Genomic DNA, 17,291 nt, shown 5'->3' with positions numbered 1-17,291 from the left:
TTGTGAAGATTGTAAAGCCGTCACTTACAGTAGGTATACAGCGTAGATGATAAATCCTTGATCCCCTGCTAAATTTTTCACTTTAAACACACCCTCAGAAGATGCCTCGGAAGAAGCGTTCTGCGCAAAACCGTTGTAAGGCTATCTGTGCCCAGCACCCATCCATGACCTTTCACCCTTGCACCAGTATATGTTGAATTGTTACACGGACTTTGAATTTGTATTGTATAACCTTTACATAGATACAGACACTACACCAAAAAGGTTTGTCAGCAGTGCTGACCATCTCCCCTTCTTTCTTCCTAAATTTATAGCTTACAAACAAATAGTTTATCATTTCATTTTTCATTTTAAAGGCAATGTCCACCAAAAATTAATTAAAAAAACACATTACAAAAAGTTATAAATTGATTTTCATGTCAAAGAGTGAAAAATGTATTTGCTCCTCAGGCAAGGCATTACTTAGTACTTGGGGGAGAAACTCTTGTTGGCAAGCACAATGGTGAGACATTCTTGTAGTCGGTTACCAGGTTTGCAAAGACTCTCAAAATCCTTTAGGTTTTATTGGCTGCTGTATGGCAATTCAAAGCTTTATCTGTCTTCACAAATTTTCTATAGGATTGAGGTATGGAGACTGGCACTCCATGACCTTAATGTGCTTCTTCTTTGCTAACTCCTTAGATGTCTTGGCAGTATGTTTTTGAGTCAGTGTCTTGCTGGACCCAACTTGAGGTTTTTGGTAGGGGGAAGGAGGTTCTCATCCAAGATTTTATGGTGCATCTTCTTGTTCATTGTTTCCTCAATGCAGTGAAGTTGGAGAAACAGTCCCGAAAGCACAATGTTTGCACCTCTGTGCTCAACTGTGAGGATGATTGTTCTTGGTGGTCATAATCATTATCTCTTTTCCTCAAGTTGATGCCAAAAAGCTCTATTTTGGTTATTTTGGTCTCATCTGACCACAGCACTTGCTCCCAAGCCTTCTCTGATTTAGATGTTCACTGGCACACTTAAGGAGAACCTGTAACAAAAAAAAGTTCCCCTGGGGGGTACTCACCTCGGGAGGGCTATTTCCACCTATCTCCGAGCGGAGAGCCGATGCTGCGACTGCACTGGAGCCGGGAAGGCAAATATTTATATCCCCGCTGTTTGGGGACCTGTATCGCTGCCGCCGTGGGATCGAGGACGACGGGGGAAGCCTCAATAGGATCCAGAGGCTTCCCCCACCCGAGGTGAGTAGTCCCCAGGGGAGGTTTTTTCATTACAGGTTTTCTTTAAGATGGGGCTTTATATGTGCAAAGGGGGACTTTGTGGGATATGCAAGGTTTCAATCCATTCTTATGTGGGGTGACTTACCAATTTTGTTATTGGTGACTGTGGTTCCAAAAGCCTTCAGATCATTAAGGAAACCTGAAGTGAGAGGACTATGGATGCTTCCATCAACAATGTTACTTGACTGGCTGTCATGCTTTATGTTTTAGTTGTTATTGAGTCACACACCTGCAACAAGCATGCAGCAAGTGGAGTCAGACCAGAGTCAAAGCATCTGATCTGCATGCTCATTCTGGGCCAGTGACTTAAAGTATTAGAGGCAGGGCATCAGCACTGAAGTCAGGCAACTGGCATTGCTTATTAGAAAATGGAAGCCTCCATATTCCTCTCACTTTAGGTTCCATTAAACAAGCTCCTTCCATATAGTTGTGGACTCATTCCTCACACTTCACGTGATCATCCTCACCCCATAAGAGAAGATTTGGCTTGGAGCTCCAGACCGAGGGCCACTGATAGTCATTTTATGTCTCTTCCATATCTAAATAATCACACCAACAGTTGTCCCTTCTCACCAAACTTCTTTCTAATGATCTTGTAGCCCATTCCAGCATTGTGCAGGTCTACAATCTTGTTGTGGACTTCCATTGACAGCTCTTTGGTCTTGCCCATGGTGATGGAGAAGTTGTAATAAAAGAAACTGAATCTTTCGATAGGTGTGCTTTATAAACATAAGGAGTTGAGATCAGGAGTATCTGATCAATGTATTTTAATCCACATAGGCCACATAGGCACAGAAGTAATCTGTGAGAGCCTAGAATTAAAACTGGGTTATAGCGGATAAAAAAATTGCTTTACTCATTGACATAAAGAAAACTTTTTCACGAGTATGATCAGACATTTGAAGTGATGACAGGAAAAGTGAAAGTGCAAATACTGCCTTTTGTATGTCCAGGGGGAAACTCATTCAAATGCAAAGAAAATATTAAAACTCTATGCAGACAGTGTCCTAGCCAAAATATAAACCTCTGGAGTGCTGCTGGTCACCACGTAGTCATGTTTTCATTGCAAATGTCTTTGCAATCAACATCGGCTGTTTAAAGGGAATGGCAAACCTTTGAAGTAGAAGATACTGAAATGTGTTGTTGGATGAAGTTAGAAAAAGTTCACCCGAAAACATTTCTTTGTTACAGCTGAGTTAACTTCCTGTGCTTACAAATTAGCTGTTCTGTCAAGGCAGCCAGCCGGCACAGCTAAGAGATAAAATTACACTAGTGGTTAGTTACAGATGAGTAGAATTAGACAGGCTAAGTGTAACAATTGTGGAATTCTCTCCGTGATCAGCGCACAAGACGTGCGCTGACACTGCGGAAATCCTCCACAAGCGTGTAATTTGCGGGAACCCAGCAAAAGGTGCAATGCACCTGTAGAGGGAAATTCCTGTCGACAGATGGAGCTGTGGAGTGCAGAGGAACAGCTCCTCTGCTCTGCCACACACGCCAGACAGGAATTGCACGAATGGAAGAAACGCAGGGCAAGATAGCCCTGAAAGAGAGAGATCAAAGCGACAGAGGGTATGTGTGTCCACCAAACTAGTCGCCACCCTGCGACGATGAACACACAACCATAAAGACAAAGTGAGAAGGCAATCGCCAGAGATGGCAATTGCTTACAGCGACACAAGACAGAATAAGCACAGATGAGGAATGTATGTATGTCCACCAATCTAGCCGCCAACCTGCGACGGTGGACACAACAACAGAAGAAACCAAGTGAGAACGCAATCGCAAGAGAAGCGATTGTGGAAGAGTATGAGCACAGGGACATATTGTATGTGTGTGCACCAAACTAGTCGCCAGCCCGCGACGGTGCATACACAACAGCAGATATGAAGTAGGAACGCAATCGCGAGAGAGGCGATTGCCAGAGGTGACACAAGGCTACAGCAAGGCAGAACACGAGAGTAGCAAAGGCACAGCAAATCATACAATGAGGAGATAAAGAAAATAACAAACGCTAGCTAAACGCGAACACCGCACTCATTCGCAACAGCGCACGCATTTATGTGCGGTCTCCGTGTGTTAAGCACAACAGAGACAAGCACGCCTAACTAACCATGGACAGACAAACATGAAACAGAGGATGCGAGCGCTTGCTTAACGGTTATCTCACCAAGCCTCCAGCAAGCTTTCGTAGCAGACAAGACAGATACACGAAAACAGGAATAAGCAAGAGATAGGATCCACAGCACTAGCGCAAGAGGCTAGTGCGATACAGGAAGACAGAGCAGAAGGATCCACAGCACTAGCGCAAGACGCTAGTGCGATCCAAGTATAGCAAGAGAGTAGCAGACCAGAAGGATCGACAGCACTAGCGCAAGGTGAGTGCGATCCTGGCAAGACAGAACAGATGAGATAGCTGGTAGCAACCGCTGCTCCAGCTATACTCCAAGAACAAAGATCAGAACGACTTCCTGTCGACCACCGCTGGGACAGGACAATCGCAACAGACAAACAAAACAGATATGCAATCCTAACTGCACTAGGGAATCTGCCTAGTGCAGTTCCAGGAATACTCTAGGCTAATCTTCAAACAAAGAGCAAGGCTGACACTCCAGGCGAGTGTTACACAGGAACTAACTCTTATGACCAGCAAAGGACTCTGGGAAACATAGCTCTTTATACTGCCAGTCATCAAAGGAGGCAGGTAAGGGATTTGCATAACGAGTGTATGCAAATTCCCCAGCAGCAGAACAGACCAAAAACTTGTAATGGAAAAACAGGTCTCTCTTGCAGAGACCTGCAGCCCACAGACTAGGGGAATGGTCAAACAGCTGTCTGCCAGTGCATCCAGCTGGGCTGATCATTACAGTACCCCCCCCCCCCCTCCCCTCTAGGGTCGGATTCCAGACGAACCTCTAAACTGATATTAACAAAAGACTCTAACTGAAGACTCATGAAGGTCAGGACAGCCCGACAAGGCCCAATTGCAGAGTCAGTCCAGCCGAAACCGACCTCATTGGAAGCAAACGCCACCGAAACATGTCCATCAGTACTACCAGTCTCAGTATAACACCCATCAGGACTGTGAACGCCAGAGCAGAAGCCATCGACACCCTCCAGACAATACCCACCACCTTCCAAGGAGCGTCCGAAAATACCAAGCCTGCCACAATACCTGTTCGAAGTGTCCCTTACAACACAAAAGCCACTGTTGATCTCATCCAGGGTACCAAGCAAAATTTCTCCCGGAATCTCCCAGAACCTTCCGAAGCTCCACAGAGATCCCAAGAGGGCAGAACAATCACCAGGCTCACATGGAGAACCATCAAGCCCTCCTATGGAACCAATGACTATTCTGGATTCAGAATCACGAGGACACCTATCAAGATCAGGACTTTCAGGGACCACTTCTGGGCATGCAAGCAGGAAGGCCATATCAGAGCATGTCTCCACCAAGGAAGCATCTGAGCATGCTGGTAACCGAGGCACACTTGGGCTTTCTGGGTCACAGAGCACATTGGGGTACACCAGCACAGGAGAAACCTCAGAACATGTCAGGGAACTGCCAACCTCAGAGTCCGACTCGGCAAGACCAAAACCAGTACCGGGCAGAAAATCATCATGAGTGGAGGTCACAGGTACTGGTCTTTCAAAAGAAGACTCAGACTTAAAATCAGAATTTTCTGTGACTGTAATATCATCATTGACTACATATGAGTGAAGCTCCACCAGAGCTGCAAAGGTAGTCAGCACAACAGCAATGCCTACTGAAGTGGGCAACACCTCAGAAGGACTTGGGGGGCAGGAGACATCTCCTACAAGTTCTGCACCCTTTGGGAGGAACTCGGAGGTCTCCAGGACATCAGGCAAGACCTCAGGAACATTATTTTTCAAGTTTTCTAAGAAGGATTCTGAACTATCCATGTTACAGGGCAAAACTGGAACTTTATTTTGTGGACAGGGCATATGTCCCAGGGAAGGTTCCACCAAAAACTGAGACTGAATTTCATCATCATGTACAGGAATATTTACTGGAACACACACTGACTCCCTAACTTTAATCTCACTGCACCCAGAATTTTGCGTAGCAGTCAAACTAGCTTGCAACTCCAGAACTGCAGAAAAACAGGTGAGTATAGTGGCAATACCTAGACGAGCCTCTAGGGACATGGCAGGAGACTCTAAACAAGGCCATATTAACTCATCCAGAGTACAGGGTGCAGAATCAGCATTTTTCTCAGAACAAGAAAGGGACTCACAAATGTCAGTGCGATTGGACATCATATTGTTATCCATGGTACAGGGCAGGCTCAGAGAAACTTTCTCTGGACCCAGCAAAGATGCTTCAGAGTCATATTCGCTAAACCGAAGCGCTGTCTCACTCTTAGATTCAGCTAACAATGTCAAATCCGAGAAGTCAGAACGCAAAACTTGCGAATCAAAAATCGATTTGGGTTGTGAAACTGACGCTTCCATAGCGCAAACCTCCGCGATCTGCGGAGCAGACTGTAAGGCGTTCAGAACAGAAACACTGGAGCAACTGTCACCAGGCAACGGGCCCTTACAGGTGTGAACAGGGTGAGACAAAGACGCATTAGCAGTAGAAATAGCGACAACATCAGGAAAAATTTTATTAGACATATTAATTTTACTTTTGATGCTGCATAATTCAGGAATTTTCCCCATAGCAGGATCACAGATGGAAGATCTTAAAGATCTGTCTCTGAATGACAAGGGATCACACACATCCTTGAGAAAACTGGCACATTCCATCTGATCACAATCTGCAGGAACATCCGAGAAACAGGCATTAGATTGCATAGATTCAAACTGCACACAGTCAAGAGAGAATCTTTCAGGATCCGCACAGGAATCAACCACAGTGGTACACCCATTCATTTCAGATCGCACAATGTCAAGACTCACATGCTTTACCCCAGAAAGGCAGGAACAATCATCCGACAACGAGGTCTCTTTATTGGAATCAATTGATTGGTGTGTGTGCAACTCATCCAAAATCGTCTGCCACACATACAACACTGGATCCACAAAACACCTGTCACACTCATCAGAATCTATCAAAGTGTACACGGAATTGAGGCAATCATTCAAGACATCTTCGCTTTTTGCGATGTAAAAATCACAAAAGGCTTTCCAATTAAAATCAAATTCCTCCATCAAGGCCCCAATGTCCCATGAGACAAATGGAGGTTCAAACAGGCCAGTATCCAGATAATCTCCATATGGGTGGAGTTCAGGAACAAGAACAGACTTTTTAACTGCTTTAATATAGTGTGCGATCCTACCTATAATAGGATCCACATAAGCTTTGGATTGGGGCAAAAAACCCGGAGACGGAGCAACATCATTGTAAACATCATTATCATACTGAATGGTTTTGTACATTTCAGACTTGACAGAAATAACCTCTTTATTAGTGGTTGCTATGGGCAACGGATCTTCTGGCTGACAAGCCAAATCAGCAGACTGGCCTGCAAGCACCAACTCATTAACATATGGAAATGACACAGAAATGCTGCATACCCAATCTGATCAGCATCATGCACTGCAGGAAAAAACTCATAGAAATAACCTGGCAGGGGAATTCTAAGCTTACGAGAAAATACATGACTCAGAAATCTGCGAGGGTTATGTCTCAGATTCACGTGTCTGGCACACTCATCCGCCCACACAAACAGATCCCCTTGGAAAAGATTGTAAGCAATCTGAGCACTCCAAGTGGAAATATTGGTGGCCTGAAATTCAGAATTTGCCAAGAATCTGGAACATTCTGATATAAACTCATCTCTGGTTTCAGAGTCCAGTATCTTAAACCTCTTAAAGATACAGGACCCATCTTTGACCAAATCGTGCAAATCGGAAATTCCCTCTACACTGGAAATTTCGGTTGGGCTGGTCATACTGTAACGATTGTGGAATTCTCTGCGTGATCAGCGCACAAGACGAGCGCTGACACTGCGGAAATCCTCCAAAAGCGTGTAATTTGCGGGAACCCAGCAAAAGGTGCAATGCACGTACCTTGTGTCGCACTTACAGCGACACAAGACAGAATAAGCACAGATGAGGAATGTATGTATGTCCACCAATCTAGCCGCCAACCTGCGACGGTGGACACAACAACAGAAGAAACCAAGTGAGAACGCAATCGCAAGAGAAGCGATTGCGGAAGAGAATGAGCACAGGGACAGATTGTATGTGTGTGCACCAAACTAGTCGCCAAACCGCGACGGTGCATACACAACGGCAGATAAGAAGTAGGAACGCAATCGCGAGAGAGGCGATTGCCAGAGGTGACACAAGGCTACAGCAAGGCAGAACACGAGAGTAGCAAAGGCACAGCAAATCATACATGAGGAGATAAGGAAAATAACAAACGCTATCTAAATGCGAACACCGCACTCATTCGCAACAGCGCACACGTTTATGCGCGGTCTCCGCGTGTTAAGCACAACAGAGACAAGCAAGCCTAACTAACCATGAAGTTTTGAATCAGGATGATACCATTTATTGGCTAACTTAGAGATGGATAAACAGTGAGCTTTCGACTTATAAAAAGCCTTCGTCGGACTGGTTCCTGACCAAAACTGAAAAACACAGCTTATATACACTGACATACAGAGGAGAAACATTCTTTAGCAAACATAAATGTAATTAGATGCCTTAACTGTTACTGAGATGGCTTTCCCAGGCATCCTATCTAAATTGATAAGATCAACTAACCATGGACAGACAAACATGAAACAGAGGACGCGAGCGCTTGCTTAACGGTTACCTCACCGAGCCTCCAGCAAGCGTTCGTAGCAGACAAGACAGATACACGAAAACAGGAATAAGTGAGAGATAGGATCCACAGCACTAGCGCAAGAGGCTTGTGCGATCCAGGAAGACAGAGCAGAAGGATCCACAGCACTAGCGCAAGACGCTAGTGCGATCCAAGTATAGCAAGAGAGTAGCAGACCAGAAGGATCCACAGCACTAGCGCAAGGTGAGTGCGATCCTGGCAAGACAGAACAGATGAGATCGCTGGTAGCAACCGCTGCTCCAGCTATACTCCAAGAACAAAGATCAGAACGACTTCCTGTCGACCACCGCTGGGACAGGACAATCGCAACAGACAAACAAAACAGATATGCAATCCTAACTGCATTAGGGAATCTGCCTAGTGCAGTTCCAGGAATACTCTAGGCTAATCTTCAAACAAAGAGCAAGGCTGACACTCCAGGCGAGTGTTACACAGGAACTAACCCTTATGACCAGCAAAGGACTCTGGGAAACATAGCTCTTTATACTGCCAGTCATCAAAGGAGGCAGGTAAGGGATTTGCATAACGAGTGTATGCAAATTCCCCAGCAGCAGAACAGACCAGAAACTTGTAATGGAAAAACAGGTCTCTCTTGCAGAGACCTGCAGCTCACAGACTAGGGGAATGGTCAAACAGCTGTCTGCCAGTGCATCCAGCTGGGCGGATCATTACACTAAGCTCTCTAGATACATACAGTGTGTATTTCTCTATGTTTTCCTTTTATTCTGCGTAAGGTTCAGGTCCACTTTAACATCTAAATAATGTCAGTTACTTAGGGTTAAATATTTTACATCTGAATTAAAATTCTGGGCAATATTATGCATTTTATTGAAAGCAGGACCAGATTTGAGTTGGATTTTGTATTACATTTTTCTCTTCAAGCTTAATTTGTCTTCTTAGATCTTGGCAAGATTCTCCATGAAAAGCAGACTGTATTACAGACAAGCCTGTCTCTAAATACGTTACTGCCTGCTATCACATCTTTCACATAATTGACTTGGGGTGTTAAATGTCGTAGAGTTTTAAGCATTTTTAAAAAGCCCTCTTTGTCTTTTTTTGTATAATCATTTCATTAGAATTCAGCCCACTTTTCTGTTCTTGTTACCCCTAATGAACCCTTAAACAGAAAGTAACAAAATCCGTTTGGGAGAAATAGCTGGACTGTTGCCATAGATGCTAACAGGCTGCAAATGGAGCCAAGCGATTCTAGTTGTTGAAGTCAATTGACAAGGATGTGTATCAAAAAACCCTTATCTGACTTAATGAGCATACTAGAGAAACAAAACTTGGGAAGTGAAGTCTCATCTTATTCAGTCAATGTCTTTAAGCTGAAATGTCTGCATTCTTTTAGTAGAGACACGGTTACATGTAGAAATATGGTGACAGTTGGGGCAAAAAAAGCAAAAAAATTAAACTGTTATCTGAAAAATAAATAAATAAATAAATATATATATATATATATATATATATATATATATATATATATATATATATATATATATATACTGTATACACATACGGTATATATATATATATGTATATATATATATATATATATATATATATATATATACATACATATATACAGTATTTGTAAAAATATATATACATGCATATATACAGCATTTGTAAAATACATACATATAAAATGTACTCTTCTCCCAGAGTAAAATGCACCATAAATTACTTTTTCCTTAGCCGCAGTAATTTGCAACAGGTTTTGGACTAGTCCATCTCCTCATGGAGGATTCTAAGTTATTTCTTTATTCCCCAAAGCACTTACCGAACAGCAGTTGCTCAGCCCAATTGCCAAAACAGTGTGAAAATGAGTAGGGAAACTGGCTAACATCTTTGTATATATCCTTTTCAGTTAGTGCTTTTATAAAGAATTAAGGCAATACTGAGAATCTTCCATCAGGAGATGGAGTAGTCCAAAATCTGTGAGATATGCCAGCATTTTACTACCTGCTGTAAGTGACAGCGACATAGAAAAAAGGTAATTTATAGTGAATTTTACTATGCGAGAAATTGACATTTTATATGTATGTATTTAACATTTTTTAGTTTAATGCTCTTTTAAGTACAGCATATACATCCACATAAACTGCCTTACCCACTGAAGCATCTACATTTTTGATCAGTCATTGCTGCCAATATAATGACATTTCTGATTCTTATTTCAGTTTACATGTGCCACTTGTCTGCTCACTGGACGATATATCAGCATCATCACACTGCTGCTTCATTGTGCAGGGACCATGCAGATGACCTAAAAAGCTGCACAGAGACCTTTGGCTCCGTTGCCATCCTCCTGGGCTGCCTCGATCCTTTGCTGGGTCCTCAGAAACTTCTCTGGGCAGGGTGCACGGTGCAAGGACAGTTCGTCTGCACGTGTGCGCCCCCTTGCGTTGCCATCGCCAGGAGAGCACTGCTCCTATGCAGCACCATGCAATACTACTGCGCAGGCACAGAATGCTCCCGGTGATAGGAGCAGAATGAGGGTGAATGCACAGCTGAACTGCACTTGCCCCAACTGACCCCGACTGGAGAAATTTCAGAGGACCCTAGCGGAGGATGGAAGTTGCCCGAGAGGACGCGAAGGACCCAAAGGTCTGGAGGAAGCCCCAGGTATATATCAATTTTCCCCCACCCCCGTTTCAGGTACACTTTAAGTCACCCAGCAATGGTTACCACATATGAAAATGTGGAAAGGCATTATAACATTTTGATGAACGACTATAGATTACCAAATGGCATACATCTCTGGCTACTGGAAAACCATGGCCTGAAATGAAAAAAAATTTCCAATGACTTACATATTTTTTACACCATGGATGACAACTAGATTCACCACATTGACCAATAGACAATCAAAGCTGTGGATGCATCAGAGATGTCAAAAGTCCAAACCTGCTCTGGCAAGTGATGGCCTCTGTGTCCTGGAATTCTGAGGAACAGTTACTGATTGGCGTTGCCCACCATGTATGGACCATCATAGTGGACTACTATGCCTCTAAAAAGTTGTGAACATAATATGGTGACCTGACCGCTTCAAATTGTTTGAGTTTGTCCTCTTGCATAGCTTTTATTCTATCAAAGAACAGAGCATGATTGATCCTGGTCTTTAGCTGGTCAATACTGAGCGCTAAATAATTTTCAATATCAGAGGCTACTTAATGAGAAAAGGCAATTTCTTTTTCACAGCTCTTACCCTGTACACATTCCTAATATCCGGTATATTGGTCAGAATGGTCAATTTATTGTCTTATGATATAGGCTATATTATATTAGTGTGATGATTTTCAAATCCCCTTAAGTCAGACTCTAGGCTTAATCTAGTTGTACATCTGATGAACTCTCACGTAAACAAAGAGCTCTCCTCACTAAGCATATACAATGCTCTCAATAGTTGATACCTGGAAAGAGTTCAGTGGTAACTATATACTTATTTCTCATCAAAATATAGAGTCTATTCATGTATTGATGTGATCTTTACAAGCTCAAATAATGCATTTAATCTTATCTTCTCTCACCACATTCCTAACGTCTCGTCTGATTACAATATAGTGTTTGCTGCTTTCAATTTCTCCTCAACTACGATATTTGAAATAGCAACATTGGAGGTTAGATGAGCTCCTTTTAATCAACCCCACTACTTAGATGATTTTAAAGTGAAAGTGAGTGAATTCTTCCAAGTAAACTGTTCTGTTGCTATCTCTCCTGGACCCATATTCAATTAACTTTCCTCCTAAGCTTTCACCAAGTAGTTTTTTTCATCTTAACTACAATACACCTTTTCAGTGCCCAGCAAGCGAAAAAGTAATGGAAAGAAAATAAAAAAGTAAAACTAAACAGATTGTTAGCAATTACTTAGAAAAGGTAAAAAGTGCAAATGCTCAGACCCCCTAAAGAATTTACCGATGCAGGACCAGATTAGCGATGCCCAAGGAAACTTGTACAAGAGAAGGGTCTGCGAAACTTATGTGAGTGTTTAAAATCTGCTAACTTTATTTCTTCAAACAGACAACAGGATGCAGCGACATCCACAGAAACCACCAACATGTATTGGACATTGACCATTAGTCATAGTTGCAACTATGACTAAGGGTAGATTGTAAGCCCGAAACGCATCAGTTTATTTGTTCCTGAAGATGTTGCAGTATCCTGTTGTCTGTTGGAAAAAATAAAATTATCAGTTTTTAAGCACTCATCTAAGTTCTGCGGACCTGTCTCTTGTACATGTTTGCAATAATTACTTATTTCACCACCATCCATCACAGCAGGAAATACACTTCTCAAGCTAAATCTTAACACTAAATCTGTGTGCTGCAAACTTATCTAGTGTTGTTTCTCAAACAGACAAGGATTTCCCAGTCTGCACACATCTGTGATTCTTCTCTTCTAAACATTGCAGGAAATAATTCACAAACTTTATGGGGTGCTGTAAAAATGTTTCTATGGGGTCCCATGACTTCTAGGTTTGACCTTGATCAAGTTCTTAACAAGAGCTGAATCCAATGGATTGGCATGGTAGTCAGGAAAAAAAGGGCATAATGTCTGCTATCTTACATAACTCCAGCACAATTTTCCCATATTTCAGGCAGTGAGGCACAAGTCTATGGAACATAAATGTGCTGCACAAAGTGAGCCAAGAATAGTTCTTACCTTTATTTTTCCAAAGCTTCCCTTGGGAATAACAATATTATGGGAATACACTTCAACAGATATATCCCTTAGCCATGACACCTGTGACTCTCCACGATTTTCATTTTTGGCTTCTATGCTAAAGAATGGAAGTTGATTGCCTGGAAAACAATTCCTTGCAAGTAAATAGGAACAGGAACCTTGGAAGTGGAAAAGAAGTCCATCAAAAGTATGGTAATGAGGGTCCCCAAAGACTACACATGTGCTGCTCTCAACAGGCAAACACTGGAAATATCTCTCTCTTGGCTCACAGACTTCGTATGGGCCACAGACTGACTCTTGACAAGATATTTCATTATTGAAGTCAAGGCACCGGCATCTTGTGGAGCAATTACCATTTTCCCAAAACAGTTGTCCTTGTCGTAAAAAATGACCTGAAAAAAACCCCACAACATTATAATGACCAATATCTATTACCACATGGACCGTGATTTACAAATAAACAAACTTACTATAGGTTATAAGTGATCCAAAAATGTCTTGTTAGATGGCAAAATCTTGCAACCATTGGCAAAGCCATGTAAGACTATAGTCAGGGATGGTCGTAGTCAGTCAACTTCGCTATGCTGGAACTACGCGTAGTTTTACGCAATTATGCTTCGCCAAACTATGGCTTCGAAATCAAATATTCGCTTCGTATGCATTTCGTAGACTACGCGTTCAAATACGCAATTACGCGTAGTGCGAAGCGTAGTGTATTCAGATGCTTATGCCCGCATGCAGAACATTTTACGCATTAATTCCTCTGTAATTGCTTATACCGGGAACTCTTCTATGCGTACTTTCCCCTTTATTAACCAGTAAATTTATAAGCATACATTTGCACGTGGAAAATTAGACGCGAGTAACGCATTCTTAGTTCACTACGCAATACACATGTTAAATATGCATAGTGGGTCGTAAGCTACGCATAGCTGTACTTCGCTACCCGTAAATTCGTAAGCGTAGTTTTGAAACTTCACCTATGAACTACGATACATAGATGCGAACTACGATGCGTAAATTTGCACTGGCGTAGTTTCTGCTCATCCCTGACTATAGTGTGGATTGATCAAAAGTTAGAGTCTCTGAGATGACCCAAATGAGGATTTAAAACTTTTATCCCATAATAGTGGATAATTTATAAATAAAATTCAGTCCAGGTTTGTTGTATCACGTATATTCTCTAGCGTCCTCCAACCTTAATAGATCAACCCCATTATGTACAATAAAAACATAGTGGACTTGATTTACAAAGGCATCCATACAGGACTTTAAACACCTCTTGTGTACTTAGTTCTGACTGCAATTGCCTGCATGCTACATGAGACCACAGTCACAAAACATCTAATTTACTATCATTTCAGCAACCCTCATCATATATTTGAATATAATCCAAATAAGGAGTTACTTTTTGCCACATAACAGCAGACTATCCCTAATACAATTAGTCCAGGTATGCTGGATTACTCCTGAATTCTGGATTAGAGATACTTGAAGATCAGTGTAAATGACTGAAGCCCCATACACACGTAGGGATCACCAGGGCATCTCTGTTGTGCATACAGTGGATCTCCAGGGGGTTTCTGTTGCCCAGCAGGGATGAGTACATGATCCCTTTTGCATCAGAGTAGCTGACACTATATAGATGCCTCATCAGCCTCCAGGAAGCACCATATCTGTTGCTATGTGTGTGTGTTGGAGGGGGAGGGATGGAGGGAGAACGAGTGCATGTGACAGAATGAATTCCCGTGGATGGGGGAGCAGGGAAATGCTGTGATTGGGTAGTGCTTGGGTATCAGAGCTAGCTAAAAATCGAGCATGCGGGATCATTAGCAGACATGGTGCAGACGCTGTATTCATACTGGTCTCAGGCCTTGTTCACATTAGGAAATGCGTATGGCCGTGCATTCGGGATTCAAGCACACCCGATCACACGCCATCCGCATTGCCATGCGCACATAATCTGAACATCAGAAGTGCTCTCTATGCACTTCCGATGTTTTTGCTGATCGCATACTGTATGCGCTGCCAAAATGCGCATATAGTGTGAATGAGGTGTAACTCCCGATTCTCGCCCATAGAGGTCCTTATCATTCAACATGGCCGAGTTTAGACCAGTGTGAATACATAGCAGTAGTAAATCAGGCCTATTGTAATCTTCAGTTTTAGTACCTCCAATTACTACACACAGCATATCTAGTGACGGGAAAGAAGGATTGTGAAATGTTTTCCTTAGCAATACATTTATTAGGACAGTCCTTTAGAAACAAGAGAGGTGATTACTATACTTACAAAAAGAGTCATTACAACAGGTTGAATCATACTGGCATCAAGCAAAGTACAGCTTTAGTCTGCTTTTACACTAGGAAATGCAATCGCTGGCAAAATCGCGCTGTGATGCTAACGCGCTTCCATCCGGTATGAGTGCAAATGCACAGAAAATTGTGCAGTTCAGCTATTGCAATTTCAGGAAGAATTAATTGTAGTATTGGAAAAACAGCACCACAATTTACATATTACTCATGGTTGTTGGCATGCTGTTGTAATTGGCAAAATGGGCGTGATCCGATTTTCAAACCCTATCTCACCCAGTGGAAAAGTTCACTTAGACTGGAGCTAGCCTTCCATTATGCTTTTTTTGTGCTAAATATTTACTTTTACTATAACTAATTTCTGTAAGACTAGGTTACTTTATCCTTCATGAGCAACATACCTTTCAGGCTGCAACCATTTGCTGGATCAATATCCTTCCCATCTATCCTAAATAGCCAACGTCCTGGAAAGTTAACATTTGTGGTTTCATCAATGCTGACAATTTCTGGTGAGCGGGATGCAGGAACGCTGAAAAAATTGGTGTTATTTCCACCATTAAACCCAGCCTGAAAAACAGTAAAAATAGTCAATATTTTGAAACAACAAAACCCTAAAAAAATATGCCTAGAAAAAAGTCTGGGCAAAGAAAACTGGAGCAAAAGTAAAGTTCTTTCTTATAGCAGCCAGTCAGTATCCTTGTTGCATGCAGCAAGGTAACAGTTGATTGGTTGCACATTCTAGTTTAAATTTACCATGCAGTTGTCTTGATAAATATGCCCAGCTGTTGTTGTTCTCCTATAAAGAGTCAATCTGCTTTCACATAAATAGTTCAATATGGGAAATTAAATCTGTTGATTTTTATGGGCAAATTCTTTCTCCAGTCGCTTTTGATTTCAAATGTTTTCACAGTCTCACTTCTTACTCACACATGCACATTATGGATGCACTTGTCCTCAGAACTACAGTGGAACACAAGTAGTTTTGAAGATTGCCCAAAGAGTTCCAAAGAGCTATTTGGTGAAATAACTATACCCGGGGCCGAATGGAAGAACAGGAAGGCTCTATGCTATCCAGAGCCTTCTCACTAGTACTACTTAGGTAAGCATCAAACCTGAAGTAAGTTTCCTCCCATCAGGTGTGCTTTTAATGACCCTCTCTATTTAGATTAATAATAAACCAAGGAGAAAACAAAAAGACATTTGTAATAGAAGTTCTGTATTCACAAGCAAAGTCAACAGCAGCCTAGTTTCAGATCATCGGCAACATACAAAAATGCAAAGGACAGTGTTCCAATATGCTTAAAGGGATTCTAACAGCTTTCTTTTTTTACAGTTTGTCCTAGCTTCTAATAGCTGTAGGAGCTGCCATTGCCCCCTCCCCTTCCCTCTGCCCTTATTTATCCATGGGAAGGTGTGAAGGTAATCAAGTGTGACTCTCTGAACCTTTTGAAGTACATTGTCCTTTTGTTTGCTTATTGCTACCGTTAACTGCAATCCTTATCTGCCTGCTCTTTCTGCGGAAGACAGTCTGGCAGAAGTAGAGCAATAATAAACATTTAAATGTAAAAAGAAGAGGTGGAAAAGATATTTTTTGTAAAAAAAAAATACATTGTTAATATGAATTTTTAATGTGCTACTGAGATGCCTTTTTTTTTGCTAAAAATGATGTTCGGCTCACTTGAAGACATTTATTGCATAAAAGCATAAATGCTCCTATAAACTGCATATAGAGAGTTCACATATTCCACTTTTAAGGACTTTTTTAATTCAAGTTGCATATTGTGTAGAATCTAAACAAGGTGCCTACTTAATAAATAAAAACCTGTTTCAGGTTCCAATCTTTGAGATCATGTGATCGCCACTACTCTCCAACTCCCTTGTTTCTTTGTGTTCCCCATAAGGAGTGCTGCATCTCCAGCTAATGATTCTGCAGCAATGGAAGGGGTCCAGATTGCCAGGTTTTCTCCCCTTTAGAAAAGTACTGTGGTATGGAATATGGACTGGCCTATAACTTATTAATTAACTTATCTGTATGTTTGGGGATGTGGAAGGAAACCGAAGTGTCCAGAGTTAACCCACGCAGACAACATACAAACTTGTTGCAGAGTTGCCTGCCTGGAATTCAAACTGGGGACCCACTGCTGCTAGAAAAGAGTGCTATGCACTAAGCCACCATGCATCCAAAGTGCAGAACCTTGCATG

The 17,291-nt window shown here is 42.0% G+C and overlaps 1 protein-coding gene across 1 annotated transcript in view; it reads right to left on the bottom strand.

Moving 5' to 3' along the window:
- The window catches only part of TECTA (tectorin alpha), a 143,322-nt gene that overhangs the window by 80,536 nt on the left and 45,495 nt on the right, over positions 1-17,291 (bottom strand). The window contains exons 6-7 of the mRNA XM_068241002.1: positions 15,491-15,656; positions 12,757-13,169 (exon numbers count right to left, since the gene is read on the bottom strand). Coding sequence (XP_068097103.1) covers positions 12,757-13,169; positions 15,491-15,656 — 579 coding nt within the window. The remainder of the gene's footprint in view (positions 1-12,756; positions 13,170-15,490; positions 15,657-17,291) is intronic.

This window comes from Hyperolius riggenbachi, chromosome 6 (assembly GCF_040937935.1).
Source record: "Hyperolius riggenbachi isolate aHypRig1 chromosome 6, aHypRig1.pri, whole genome shotgun sequence".
Taxonomy (NCBI): Eukaryota; Metazoa; Chordata; class Amphibia; order Anura; family Hyperoliidae; genus Hyperolius; species Hyperolius riggenbachi.
Note: the sequence above shows the minus strand (reverse complement) of the source record. Positions and strands in the feature narration are given on the sequence as shown.